Source organism: Neomonachus schauinslandi, chromosome 1 (assembly GCF_002201575.2).
Source record: "Neomonachus schauinslandi chromosome 1, ASM220157v2, whole genome shotgun sequence".
NCBI classification, from domain to species: domain Eukaryota; kingdom Metazoa; phylum Chordata; class Mammalia; order Carnivora; family Phocidae; genus Neomonachus; species Neomonachus schauinslandi.
The window spans coordinates 158980845-158994421 of record NC_058403.1 but is presented as its reverse complement, the minus strand read 5'-3'; the positions used below and the strand labels follow the sequence as shown (position 1 = coordinate 158994421).

Below are 13577 nucleotides of genomic sequence, written 5' to 3'. Positions count from 1 at the left end.
CTGCCAGGTGTGGAGTGAACACTCAGTGTGTGTGACTCATCAGACTTCTGGTGGGGGGGGGAGGGGCAGGGAGCTGTGGTTGGGCCACATGTCATATGAAGAGACTGGGGCTGCCTGCTGCCCAAGGTCACACAAGGGCACAGGTGGGATGGGGTAGAGACCTGGGTGGATCTGGCACTGACCATGAAGCCTTTTGTCCCCTGAGAAACTGCCTCCCAGGGGAGCCAGCCAGGGGCAGCCGGGAGGTTCCTTTGCAGACAGAGAGAACCAAGGACTAATGATCCATTGAGGGAGGAAGAAGGTTTGGGCAGGGGTTAGAAGTGACAGGTGGGCAGGGTCTCTGTGGTCAGGGCCCAGAGGTGGGCACGTCCGTGGGGCACGGGCACATACAGTGGCCCTGGGATTGGAACATGTCGAATCATGAATCACGAAGGGCTTGGATTCAGGGTCCAGGCAGTGGGGAGCAACTGTCGGCTGTTGAGCAGACCACTCGATACTGACGGGTTTAAGCAGCTCAATTGGCAGAGGTGTTTGTCAGGATCACCTGTGTGCCAGGCAGCCTCGCGTGTCCCCGCTGTACTTGTGGTTACTCGTGGAGCTGTGTGAACCTGAAGCTACGCAGAGGAAGGGGACGGCGTCTCTGAAAGGTCATGTCCTTCCTTGGCAAGTGCTGCTGTGCCTCTCTGACCACCCAGGAGGAACAGCTTTATGAAAATTTAAGTGTCCTCATTGAAGGATGGAGGAAGACATCAGCGTGAGGGAGAGGAGCCTGCTGATGGCTGGGAGGAGAGCCTGCAGGCTGTCGCCCCAGGCCCAGGAGGTCCTGGGAATGAAGGACAGGGTTGGGAGCTCCACAGCTACGGGTCTGAGCACAGCTTCTTTCGTATATTGGCTGTGTGATGGTGGACAAGTTGCCCAGCCTCTCTGAGCCTCGACTCTTCCATGTATAAAACGGGGATACTAACTCCTCACTTGGCTGTGAGGGTTACAAATGAACATCCCTGAGCCCAGTGCAGAAGCATTGTTCAAGGAGTTTGGTTCTGAAGATGGCAGCCGAGACCGAAATCCTGTGGCATCAAAATTTCCCTTACAAAGCCCCTTAAATGTCCCTCAGTGTAGAGTTGATGTGGCTTGTTGAAGCCTGTGTGTAGGGTCTCGGTTGTATGAGAACTATGTATCTTAAAATCCGGAGCTTCGTCTGGGCAGAGCGATGCTGGTGTCATGGAAATCTGTGGGACTAGAGACCGGGTGGGGCCAGCAGATTGGGTGACATCTGTCTGGGGCACAGGAGACTCATGGAACAGACACTTGGGGCCAGAGGGGGTCCCCACGTTAGGTTTCCTTCTCTGTCTCAGTCTCTTTCCCAGGTAAGATTGCCCAAGGGTGAAAAGACACATGATGGGGCTCAGGTCCCAATTCTTAGGAAGGGGCGGCCCCAGGCCCCTAACACCCTCTGGGTCAGTTTGGAGCTCTACCCTGTTCCTATTGGAGTTGGCTGCTAGGGTCCCATTTCTTCCTTGTCCTCATCATTGAAGCCCCCCTGAAAGTCCTGGGGCTGTAGGCACCACTGGGAACCTCTGCTGGAGCCCCAGGGCTTCGGGCTTGACTAGGCTCAGTGCCCAGGGTGGCGACACGCCAGCTCTTGCTCTGCCCTGGCCCCTTCTCTGCTCCCAGCCTTGGCTGGTTCTTAGCAACCTGTTCACTGAGCACCTAGTAAGTGCTGTGCTCTGGGGGTTCCTGGTAAACACGAGAGGCATGGTGTCGCCTTCATGGCCCACACAGCCGAGCAAGACCCATGCTTCCACAGGCAGTTATGGTGCCTGGGATGGAGTGCGCCTGCGGGTGAGCACAGGTCCCGGCAGCTCCGTCCCACTCCTGGGCGTGTGCCCGGCAGAAATGCCCGAACATATTCCCCAGCAGAAATGTGCAGAAGATGGATTTCTAAGCCAGTTTGGGGGTGCCTGGGAAGGCTGCTTAGAGGAAATGAGAGCTGCACCCGAAGGATGAGAATGGACAAATTGGGAGTGTCCTGAGGAGCGGGAAGAGTATGTCAGGAGCCAGAGACCACAGAGGGGGTGGCAGCTCCAAGTTTGGCCCCAGGTCCGTGCAGGTAGATCTCTCATTGCCAGGGCAGAGGCCGCAGGATGGGGAGAGCCTGGTACTCGGGGAGCACCGAGTCTTCCCACTAGGCAGGCTGGGGTGGGAGGCGGAGGCATCATGCTCAGGAAGCTCCTCTGCCGTGCGTCAGAACCCCCGTTCTCCAGCGCCCTTTACCCAGCTAAGCAGAGGACCTGGCGTCCTGGCTTATAATTTGGGGTCGTGTCCAGAAAAGCATTTGCCCAGACTCACTGCCGGCAGGGTCCACACTCAGACCTAGCATTTCCGTCTACTGTGTGTACTTGTGAACACAAATCGGCCCCTTTGGCAGAGTTGCAGTTTTCCGGAGCTCCTGGGCTCTGCGCACGGACTCCATAGCACACCCTTTCTGGCGACGTAGGGATTTCTGCTCGGGGCATGGCAGGCTCTGCTCCTTGGTTGCCCCAGCCTGGAAACAACCCCAATGCTCATCAGCTGGTGAATGGATGAGCACCCTTGTAATGGAAGACTCAGCAATAAAGAAGAACCAACTATTGATCATGCCAGAGCATAGATGGATTTCAAAAACATGCGTGTGAAACCAGCCAGATACAAAAAGCCCCCTTCATTGATGTGCAGTGTGAGGCGGACTGATCTACACGGAGAGCGACTGGTCATGGATGCAGGGTTTCTTTTTTAGGAGATGAGATATTCTAAAATTAGTGGTGATAGCTACACAACTCTGTGAGTATGTTAAAAACCACTGAATTACGAGTGCCCTCTAAATGGGTGATTCTGTGGTACGTGAGTTATAGTTCAATGAAACTATTATTTAAAAAGCAAAACTAAACTATGGTGGAGAAAAGTCGGAATGCCATAGTGATGGCTTCTGGAGAAGGAGGGGACCCCCCGGGAAGGAGCGGGAGGGAACTGTGGGGGCAGGTCATGTCCCGCATCTTCGTAGAGGTTCAGGTTTCATGGGTGGATGCGTTTGTCTGAGTTCACGGCATGGCCCACTTAAGATCGGTGTCTCACTGTGTGTAAATCTGACCTTAAGAAAAAAAAAAAGAGGGGCGCCTGGGTGGCTCAGTCGTTAAGCGTCTGCCTTCGGCTCAGGTCGTGATCCCAGGGTCCTGGGATAGAGCCCCACATCGGGCTCCCTGCTCCACAGGGAAGCCTGCTTCTCCCCTCCTTCTCCCCCTGCTTGTGTTCCCTCTCTCGCTATGTCTCTCTCTGTCAAATAAATAAATAAAATCTTTAAAAAAAAAAAAAGATGGGCTCCTGGGTGGCTCAGTTGGTTAAGCGACAGCCTTCGGCTCAGGTCATGATCCTGGAGTCCCGGGATCGAGTCCCACATCGGGCTCCCTGCTCAGCAGGGGGTCTGCTTCTCCCTCTGCCCTCTTCCCTCTTGTGCTCTCTGTCTCTCATTCTCTCTCTCTCAAATAAATAAATAAAATCTTAAAAAAAAAAAAAAGAACCAGGAAGAAATACTGAACTAGAGATAATTATGCGTATCTAAAGCAATTTGAATGAAGTGTGCTGAAGCTGCAACTTACTTTTAAATGCATTAAAAACTAAGATCAGGTGATGGATGGGTAGGGGGATGGATTGATATGTAGTAAGAGAAATACAGCAAAATGTTCATTGTAGAATCTAGGGGATGGGTGTGTGGCATTTCACGGTAGAATTTTTTTCTAAGTGTTTGGAAAGAAAACAGTAAGATACCACTACCCTCCCACTAGAATGGCTTTTTAAAAACTCGTGGAAAATACCAAGTATTGGTGGGGATGCTGTGTAGCTTCTAGTAGCAGTATGACTTGATGCATCCATTTTGGGGAAGATACTTGGCAATAATGATGAAAAGCAAACATACCCATTGCCCTGGCAGTAAGGACTGGAGGCAAACATACCGCACTCTTAGGGATACACACAACAGAAATGCCGGAATATATCCATCCCAGAAAACACGCACGCATGCACGTTCATAGCAGCACCCTGCGTCAGAGCCCCACACTGCAGACAACCCAGATGTTTGCAGTAGCGTGGGGACATCAGCAGCTGTCTAGTCACACAATGCAATCATACTACAAATGTGGATAAAAGATCTACACTGTGCAAAATATAAGGAGGGCTCTCACCACAGGCAGTTATGGTGCCTGGGACGATAGTGAGCTTAAGAGGGCAGACACAAAGGAGTTTATGCTTAGTGATTCACTACGTATAAAATATGGCAGCCAGCAAAATTAAGCTGGTGGTGAGAAGTCAGGTAACAGTGGTTTTCCTTGGGGAAGGCTAGTGACCAGAAAGATCTATGGGAGATTCAGGGATACAGGTCATTGTGTTTTTTGATCCTAGATACAGGGTGTGTTCAGTTTGTGGAAGGAAAAAAAAAATCACTATGAATTATATGCATATGCTACATGTATTTTTAGTATGGGACTTACACTTCAAATTTTTAAGTTGAAAAAATTAGATTGTGTATCAAGCCCAGGATGAAGGAGGGGCTGTCAACCTGTCATGTTTTTCCGAGCAAAGGCAAGTTCACAGTGACCATTTGGCTCTCTTCTTACAGGGAGGCTGCAGCCAGGATCTGAGCACTGCAGTGGGGTCAAGGTGAGAGCAGAGGTCCAGGGCTATACCACACTCCTCGTGAGCTACAGACATGGCCACATCCACCTGAGTGCCCGGATCACCATCGCTGCCTACCTGCCCCTCAAGGTGAGCCCAAGGTCCCTGCCCTCCACCTCCTCCCCTGATGTGAGTAATTCGTTTGCTCTGGCAAATATGTATTAAAACCCTGACTGGTCAGAATAGCTTTTGGAATAGTTATGCTCCCTCTTGTCTGGATCCAGGAAGGAGGTTGAAGGAGCAGAGCCTTCCTGATGGCAGACAGTGATTGCTAACTGTGTGTGGATGACATGCTCTCTGCAGAGATCTAGACAGGAGGGCTTCTGGTCCACTCCAGAGCTGTCCTGCCAGGTCTCCATGGAACCCTAGGATGGCATGTGGTGCAGATTCTGGGGTCTGGGAGACACGGGTCAGGTCTGGATTTTGCTGTCTGCCTGCCATCAGGCAACCAGCTGGTATGTGAGTCCCCCTTCGTCCATCTGTGGCCAGAGGCAGCTAAAGCCTCCGCAGCTCAGAGCTCACTGCCTTGGCTTTGACACTGACTCCCCAGTTTGAATCCAGGTCCGACACCAACTCTGTGGCATTGGTTAACTTAATTTTCTGGGCCTCCCATTTCCCTGCCTGTAAAATGAGGCTAATACAACACCTAAACTGTAGGGTTGTGGTGAGGAGAAACTGAGCTAATGAATGAAATGGACTTAGAACAATGCCTGGAAGGTAGTGAGTGCTCAGTAGGGTTAGTTATTAAAATGCAGAAAAAGGAGAACCAGACCTTCCTCCCAAGGTGGTTGGGAAGGGTTCACACAGCAGCTGCCCCGTCACAGGATGGCAGACCTAATGAGAACCCTGCCTCTAATAGGCTCAGGGAGGGTGAGTTGGCTCCTCCTGAAGGGGAGGGCGAAAGGATTGTCCTAGGGGGGCATCCCGCCAGCTTCCAGACTGGACTAATCAGGGCCGCCTTTCTCTGACGCCCAGCGTCAGTCTCTAGGACAGCTCTGGTCCCCTTGGTTTATGGTTACAGGTTTTCTTCCCCCCTCACCCATTAGAAGCAGGGTCAGTGAGGTTAGAGCCTTTCATCTCTGAACCCCTAGCGCCGAGCATAGTGCCTGATACAGAACAGACAACCACCAAGTGTTGGTTTTATGTTTTTTTTAATTGAGGTATAATTGATATGTAACATTATATTAGTTTCAGGTGTACAATGTAATGATTCATATTTGTATACATTGTGAAATGGTCACCACAGTAAGTCTAGTTAACATCCATCACCATTCGTAGTGCCAGATCTTTTCCTTGAGATGAGAACTTTTGAGATCTACTCTCTTAGCGACTTGCAAATATGCAACACGATATTATTAACTCTAGTCACCATGCTGTACACAACATCTCCATGAGTTATGTATTTTATAACTGGAAGTTTGTACCTTTTGACTCCCTTCACCCATTTGCTGCCCCATGCCCCTCTCCAGCAACCACCAATCTGTTCTCTGTATCTGTGAGCTCTTTTTCTCTTTTAGATTACAGTGAGATCATACAGTATTTGTCTTTCTCTGTCTGATTTATCTCACTTAGCACACTGCCCTCAAGGTCCATCCGTAGTGTTGCAAATGGTAGGATATCCTTCTTTTTTATGGTTGAATAATATTCCTGTGTATGTGTGTGTATCACATCTTCATCCATTCATCTGTTACTGAACACTTAAGTTATTTCCATATCTTGGCTATTGTAAATAATGCTACAATGAACAGGGGAGTGCAAATATCTTTTTGAGTTAGTGTTTTCATTTCCTTTGGTTAAATAGCTGGAAGTGCATATTTTTTGAGAAGGGTTGTTTTATTTAGAATCAATGAGTGGGCAAATGTGTCCAGGCTTACTAGCCAGGACGGAAACCAACATCTCCTGACCTCTCCCCTCCCCCCCCACCAAAATCTATATGAACACCTTTTCTGCACCAGTTCCTGCTCTAAACCTTAGGGATATATCAGTGCAGAAAACACAGAGAAATCCTTGTCCTCATGAATGGACATGCTGGTAGAAACAGAGGTAGAGACAGACAGTAATAGACCAGTGCTTACCATGGAAAAAGTAAAGTAGAAGAGGGTGATAGGGAGGGTAAAGAAGGGAGGATGGCAGTTTAAAATTAGGAAGTCAGGATCCCCTTCCTGATCAGGAAGGAGTGATAGGGCTCAGAGAACAGGGTTCGAGAGGATTGGCAGCATTCTTGAGGAACCCCTGCCGCAGCCTAAGGTGGAGTTTCCCTAGGACCCCGGGAAGGAGGTTCTTCAGGGCTCTTCCTTGGTGCTTGCTCCAAATGACCAGACACCCTATTTATGTGGAGTGTGTGGCTGAAATATCAAAGGCCACTGACTGAGCTCACTGTCCCAAGGTGGGATTAAGGGTGAAGATAATATAGACATGTCCCCAATCAAGGCTTCCTGACTGGACACATTATAGAAGGATATAGGTGTTTTCTTTTATCTTTCTTCTGTCTTGATAACAGTTAAGATCAGGTTTATTTACACATAACAAAATCTAAAACAATAGCTTAGCCAATAGAGGGTTTATTTCTCTTTCACATGAGAGCCTTCACATGGGGCTAGTGTGGCAGCTCATAGTCATCAGGGACCCAGGTTTCTATCTTTCACCATTCTAGTGTGTGGCTTTCATCCTCAAGTTTGCCTTATAATCTAAAATGGCTGCTGGAGCTCCAGCCATCGCATCTGCATTCCAATGTAGCTAGAAGGGGAAAGAGCTCTCCTCCCAGCTGAGTTAGTTTCTTCTAGTAACCTTGTCAGAAGTATAAAGGAACAGTTTCTACTTGCATCTCATTGGCCAGAACTTAATCCATTGGGCACATCTATCTTCAAAAGAGGTTGGGAAATATTTTAGCTGGACACTTACCTACCCTAACAAAATGTGGTCCTTCCTCTAAGGAAGAGAGGAGTGTGGAAACTGGGAAAGCAACTCGCAATGACTGTTTGCTTGTCCATTCACCAGTTTACTCTGCAGATCATCCCTGGGTAGGTACAGTTGGTACACAGCCCAGGCTGGAGAGAGAGAGATGTAGGGAGAAATCCCACACTGTGCCCTAGGTGGCCACCGGTCTGTGGGGAAGACAGGTGCTCAGACAACTGCAGTGAGCATGGTAGAGGGAATGAAGAGCCCCAAGGGGCACAGGTCACTGGTGAATACAGAAGTAGAAGGAGGGTCTGCTTGTAGGAAGCTTGGCTGGTGAGGACACTAGAAATAGTATACCTCGGGTCACAAAGGAGGCTGTGAAGGCCCTCTGGGTCAGATCAAGGAGGTGTTTGAAAGCTGGGTTAGGAGTGGGATATTTATTCTCTTCTTACCTAGCAGTGGACAGTTGGTGAAGGTCAGGGAAGGACAAAATCGGGTCCACACGTAAGACGGGTACTGCTCGGCCCTGCCCCCCAACGTACATGTAACCTCCTCTATTTGGACCTTGGAGGGGCTTGTGTTCGCCGGCTACCTAATTCCCTCTGCAGTCAGCACCCAAGCTACTCTTCGGCTTCTGTCTACTGCAGGGATTTGGCATCCCTCGACCCACCTGCAGGTTACTCTCTGGGAGTCCCTAGTGCCTGGATCTGGGGACCTCACCTGGCTCTCCATTCCCGCAGTGTCAGTGTGACTGAACGTGATGACCCCTGAGCCTCTGGGACAGCCAGGTGCAGTGGGGCCCTAACTTCTGCCCACCCCGCCCCGCTCCTTCTGTCTCTTGATCCTAGACCAAGTGTGAGTATCCTTGCGAGGGGGCGCATGGATGCCGTCTGCTGCAAGTGTAGGCTGTCCTCCCTAAGGGCCTCCTGATGTCTAGGTTCAACCTCTTGTTCTGCAAACCAGGATACGAAGCCCTAGAGTAGTAGAAGTCTTGTCTGAGGTGCAGGGCCCCTCTCCTCTCTGGCCTGGCCAGTGGCTGTACTTTCACAGCCACTGAGGAGCCTGTATGATTTATGAGTGTCTGTGTTGATTATTAACCTTTCTTCCTGGCACAGGATTCTGTGACACTTTTATACCTGAATGGGAAGAGAATTACACGTGAAGGTGATAATTCACTGTTCTCCAGCTGGTAATTATAGGCCACACGGTGCCTTTGCACAATCTTTCCCTTAGGGCAAAATCCTTTGGCCACGTTTACAGTGACCTGCTTTGCCCACAGCGAAGTTTTGCTGGTTGTAGCATTGAGACTTGGGGAAGAACAGGGCATCGGAGTCGGAACAAACTGGGTGAACTTGGACGTATTGTTTTACTTTGCTGGGATTCATGTTTTCCGTCTATTAAATGAGATGACAGTTAACGATAATGATGCTAGGGCCATTTATTGAGCATGCGCTGGACATGTATTCCAGGCTTTTGTTCACTTCCCTTGAATCTCTATGGTAATCCCATGAGGCTTGGGTTCTTGTACCCATTTCACTGGTTGGGGAGACTGAGCCTTATAGAAGTTAACCTGTTTAAGGTCACATAGCAGACCAGTAACAACTTCATTCTAGTTGTGGAGACAGAGAAACAAATGACTATATGGAAAATGGTGGCACGTAGTGAGAAGGGTGGTTGAGCTGGGAAAGGAGGTAGCAAATGACAAGAGGTTCTGTCTTAAGGGGTCAGAGAAGGCCTCTCCAAGGAGGTAACGTTTGAGCAGAGACCTGAGTGGCGCAGGCCATGAGGCTGTCTTGAGGAGGAAGAGCGAAGGCCGTGATGATACTTGGCCATTCACGTGCAGAAAAAGGGCTCTTTTGATGGTTTCAAGACCTGGGCACACAGCAAGGTAGAGTTTGCGGGTGGGGGCGCCCTGGGTTTTTGAAATTTCATATATGTGTGCACACATATATGGGGTGTGCCTAGAGATCTGTTATCCAATAGCAAATTCAGGAAAGTGTCCATATTGCAAAAAAAAAAAAAATTTCAAAGGACAGAATTCTCATTGACGAGTGATGCCCTTTCTTTGCTAAGAACCCAACCCAGAGAACCTGTGCCCAATAGGCCTCAACAGGTCATGTCATGTTGCCTGCCTGCCCCCATCTGGGAGGGTGTGTGCATCTTAAAGCTGTCACTCAGGTGACTCCCCCTCCATACTGAGGTGGCCGCCGGCCAGGGAACTGCTCCGGGTCCAGGACTGCAGGTAACAGCCAAGTGGTCATCAGTCTGTACCTGTGAGGACTTCAGGCTCTTAGCAGTTGGGGGATGAGGATCCAGCTACCATGGGGGTGAGGGCATGGAAGGAACTGGGTGGAGGGTCAGGGGCCCTGATGAGTGGACTGGAGTCTACACTGACCCTCCTGTCCTTATGACATCCCAGCAACACATTCTGGTCTCTGCCAGACCAGAGGGGTGTGAGACTGGATGTTCTGCCTAGAGCAGCACGAACACTTAGGGCTTTAAGGATTTCAGGAGAGTAGAGCTTGGGGAAGCCGGACCTGGACGTAACTCTGTATGTTCTAGGCAATAAACTAAGGACGTACTCAATGTGTGTTAGCAGTAGCCTCCACACTCCCAGCATACTGGCCATTCTGAACTAGAAGTGGCCCCCGCCCATGTGGACTTCAGTCTAATGCAGACATGGCACCTGTGTGTATCTGTGCCCACAGCAGACATTGCTAATCGATCCTGGCATCCCTTTTGCCTGAGGCTGATTCCACCTTAGGAACCAACCCCACACACCCCGACCCCCATCTGGTCAGCTGTTGCAAGGCCATCAGGGTGACAGGTATTTGCAGCTCTCGTTCTGAAAGATGTTGGGAATCATGAGAGGTTAAGGGATCATTGAGGCCAAGAGTAGGGGACTGGTGCGGGCTCGGTCATTGCAGCATTGCTGTGATCAATTCATCAGATTGGTCTGTTTCCATTTCTTCTCAGTTTTAGGGCTTGCTTTTTGGTGTTTTTTTTTTTTTAATTTTGTTCTAATGTATATGTAAGTTGTTCATTTGGTTCCAAAGTTAAACCTATATTAGAAGGATCCTCAGAAGTCTTGCTTCCATCCCCTTATAGGGGAGTCAAAAGTTACACGTGGACTTTCGACGCCTGGTGGGTCAGCACCTCGAACCCCTGCATTGTTCAAGGGTCAACTGTACATATAAATATCTAACTGTTACGCTATACCCCTGAAACTAATATAACGTTCTATGCCAATTATATCTCAGTAAAAAAGTGAATAAATTCTTTGAAAAGGGTGCACGTTTCTCTACAGACTCACCAGCAGAGTGTGTGCTCAAACTTTTAGATTTTTGCTAATCACATGGTTAAGATATAGTATCACCGAGTTGTGATAATTTCCTCCATTTTTTTTTTTAATATTTTTATTTTCTCTACATGGTTTTTCATTTTTCATACAGTTTGCTTATACTGTGGATACAGAAGGAAACTGACACGCCTTACCTTTCATGAGCCCATAGGCTGATGAGGGAGGCAGACACCCAGACCAATCATTTCCTCTGTGACACGGGGCGAGGGAGCTGTCAGCCCTGGCAGGCTGGACGTCACTGGGTGAGGGAGGAAACGGGGGCTTCTTGAGGGAAGGAGTGGGTAGGGAACCAAGGCAGCAAGCAGCTTCTGTGAGGCCCTAGGGACAGGCTAGTCTGAAGGTGGGACTAGGAGAGCTAAGGCAAGGGCGCCTGGGTGGCTCAGTTGTTAAGCGTCTGCCTTGGGCTCAGGTCATGATCCCAGGGTCCTGGGATCGAGCCCCGCATCAAGCTCCCTGCTCCGCGGGAAGCCTGCTTCTCCCTCTCCCACTCCCTCTGCTTGTGTTCCCTCTCTCGCTGTGTGTCTCTCTGTCAAATAAACAAATAAAATCTTAAAAAAAAAAAAAAAAAAGCTGAGGCAAGGGCCAGGCTGGGAGAGCCCGAATCCCGGACTCACGGAGACTTTCTTCTGAGGACAGCTGGGGCTACAGATTGGTCTTGTGCAGGAGTGACATGGTCAGATCTGTGCTTTCGGAAGGAACCTCTGGCAGCTCTTACAGGGTAGAGTTGGGGGGTCAAACAGGGAGGCTAGCTGACAAGTAAGGACTCGGGGCAATCTCAGTGAGACCCTCTGGAGCAGGGGATCAGCCAAGCCCCATCAGGGAGCGAGGGAACAAGGCTGTGGGACCCCGCAGAGGGCCCACTTTCTCTACACCCCTGCTGAGTCTGTAAGGGGAGATGTCCTTGTGCACAGCAAACATCTTCCCGGAGGTGCTGTCCCTCTCCCTGCTGTTTCCCACAGACCCTCAGTTCAGCCACCGTCCCATGCAGGGAGGCCCTGGGACACTCAGCACAAAGATCGTGAAAGCAGGTGAGAGCTTTTTGTAAAACTTAATGTAATTCATCCTTCCTTTATTGGGTACTTTTAGGACTCAGTGTTCACTCTCTCCTTCAACAGATAATGACTGAGCACCGACTATGTGCCAGGCACTGTTCTAGGTGCTGGGAACAAAACAGGCAAAAAAGCCTTGCCCCCCTGAAGCTCCTCTGTATGTTATAGAAAGTGTGGGAAACTCTGTGGAGTAAAGAGGAAACAAATCGCCAGCAGGGACAGGCCATCTGCAGTTGCCCCCTTCATCTGGTGTATTTGTAGGATTGCTTTATGCTTTTTAAAGCAGCATAGTTGTGATCACACTAAACAGTCAGTGTTGTACCCGGCTCTTCGTAAATAACTGCTTTAGGGACCCGCGTCACCTCCTGTGGCATGGATGGACCACATTTAGTTAACCAGCCCCCCGTTGTGGATTTTAGATTGTTGGCCCATTATTTGCTATAATAAGTGATAGTGTGATGAATGTCTCCTTGTGCGTGAACTTGTTTCTCTCCTTGTTCGGTCATTAGGTTAGATTCTGGAAGAGAAGTTCTCGGGTTCAAGGGCTCTGGATATTTTCAAGGGTTTTACCCCATGATTTTACAGAAGAGGCAAATCAATTTACCTCCCACCCCCAGCAGTATATCAGAATGGGCACACAGTTCTTCCTGGAGCACTCATAGGCCTTTGGATCTTGACAACAACCCTGCTGGTGTTGATGAGCAGACCAAATTCCAGAGAGGGGTTGGGGCTTGTCTGACCTCCACGGGGGCAAGCTGGCAGGGGGCCGAGCATGTGCCTTCCAGAGGAATGCTGATTCTCCTTTTTTCCCCCACAGCCGGTGGATCCCTCCTCTGTTGCCTTGGTGACCCTTGGGTCCTCAAAGGAGATGCTGTTTGAAGGAGGTCCCAAACCCTGGGTCCTCGAGCCTTCCAAGTTCTTCCGGAACATCACCTCCGAGGACACAGACAGCATCAGCCTGGCTCTCTTTGGGCCCTCTACCTCCCGGAATTACCAGCAACATTGGATCCTCGTGACCTGCCAGGCCTTGGGCGAGCAGGTGAGAGGGCCGTCACCCCTAGACCCATCTTGTCCAGAGGAAGGGGTGTAAAGTCCCATTCCCTGAGTACCCTGCTGTGCTTACAGCACCATTTCACAGACAGGCAAGCTGAGGATCAGTGAGGTGGCATGACTGAGTGGATAGGCAGGTTGATCGGGGTGCAGCACTTGGGGACCTTCAGGACAGCTTTGCTAGAGCTAGCACCCTTTCCACTGCTGGGGTGACCTCTTCTCTCTCTGGGCTTCATCATTGCCCACCACCAAATTGGGGGATGGGATGAGACCGGGGGAGGGGTCACAGTCAGAGGTCTCCAGGGTCAGGCAGATAGCATTAGTGAGCAAGATTTCAGCCCAGGTTTGGCAGATCTTTTTGGTGTTTCAAGATAAGCCAGGAATCCCAATATTTTTTTATGTGAAATCCCTCAATTTTTGTTTTTTTGCCATGCCTAAAACCAAAGAAATTCAGAGACTGGGTGGACCAACACAACATGTCTGTGACCTGAACTCTCGTGGGGCTAGCATGGGCT

The 13577-nt window shown here is 49.9% G+C and overlaps 1 protein-coding gene across 1 annotated transcript in view; it reads left to right on the top strand.

Moving 5' to 3' along the window:
* NUP210 (nucleoporin 210) overlaps nucleotides 1-13577 on the top strand; it is a 108186-nt gene that overhangs the window by 44783 nt on the left and 49826 nt on the right. Inside the window, exons 14-15 of the mRNA XM_044916245.1 lie at nucleotides 4649-4794; nucleotides 12830-13051. Of these exons, the coding sequence (XP_044772180.1) occupies nucleotides 4649-4794; nucleotides 12830-13051 (368 nt within the window). The remainder of the gene's footprint in view (nucleotides 1-4648; nucleotides 4795-12829; nucleotides 13052-13577) is intronic.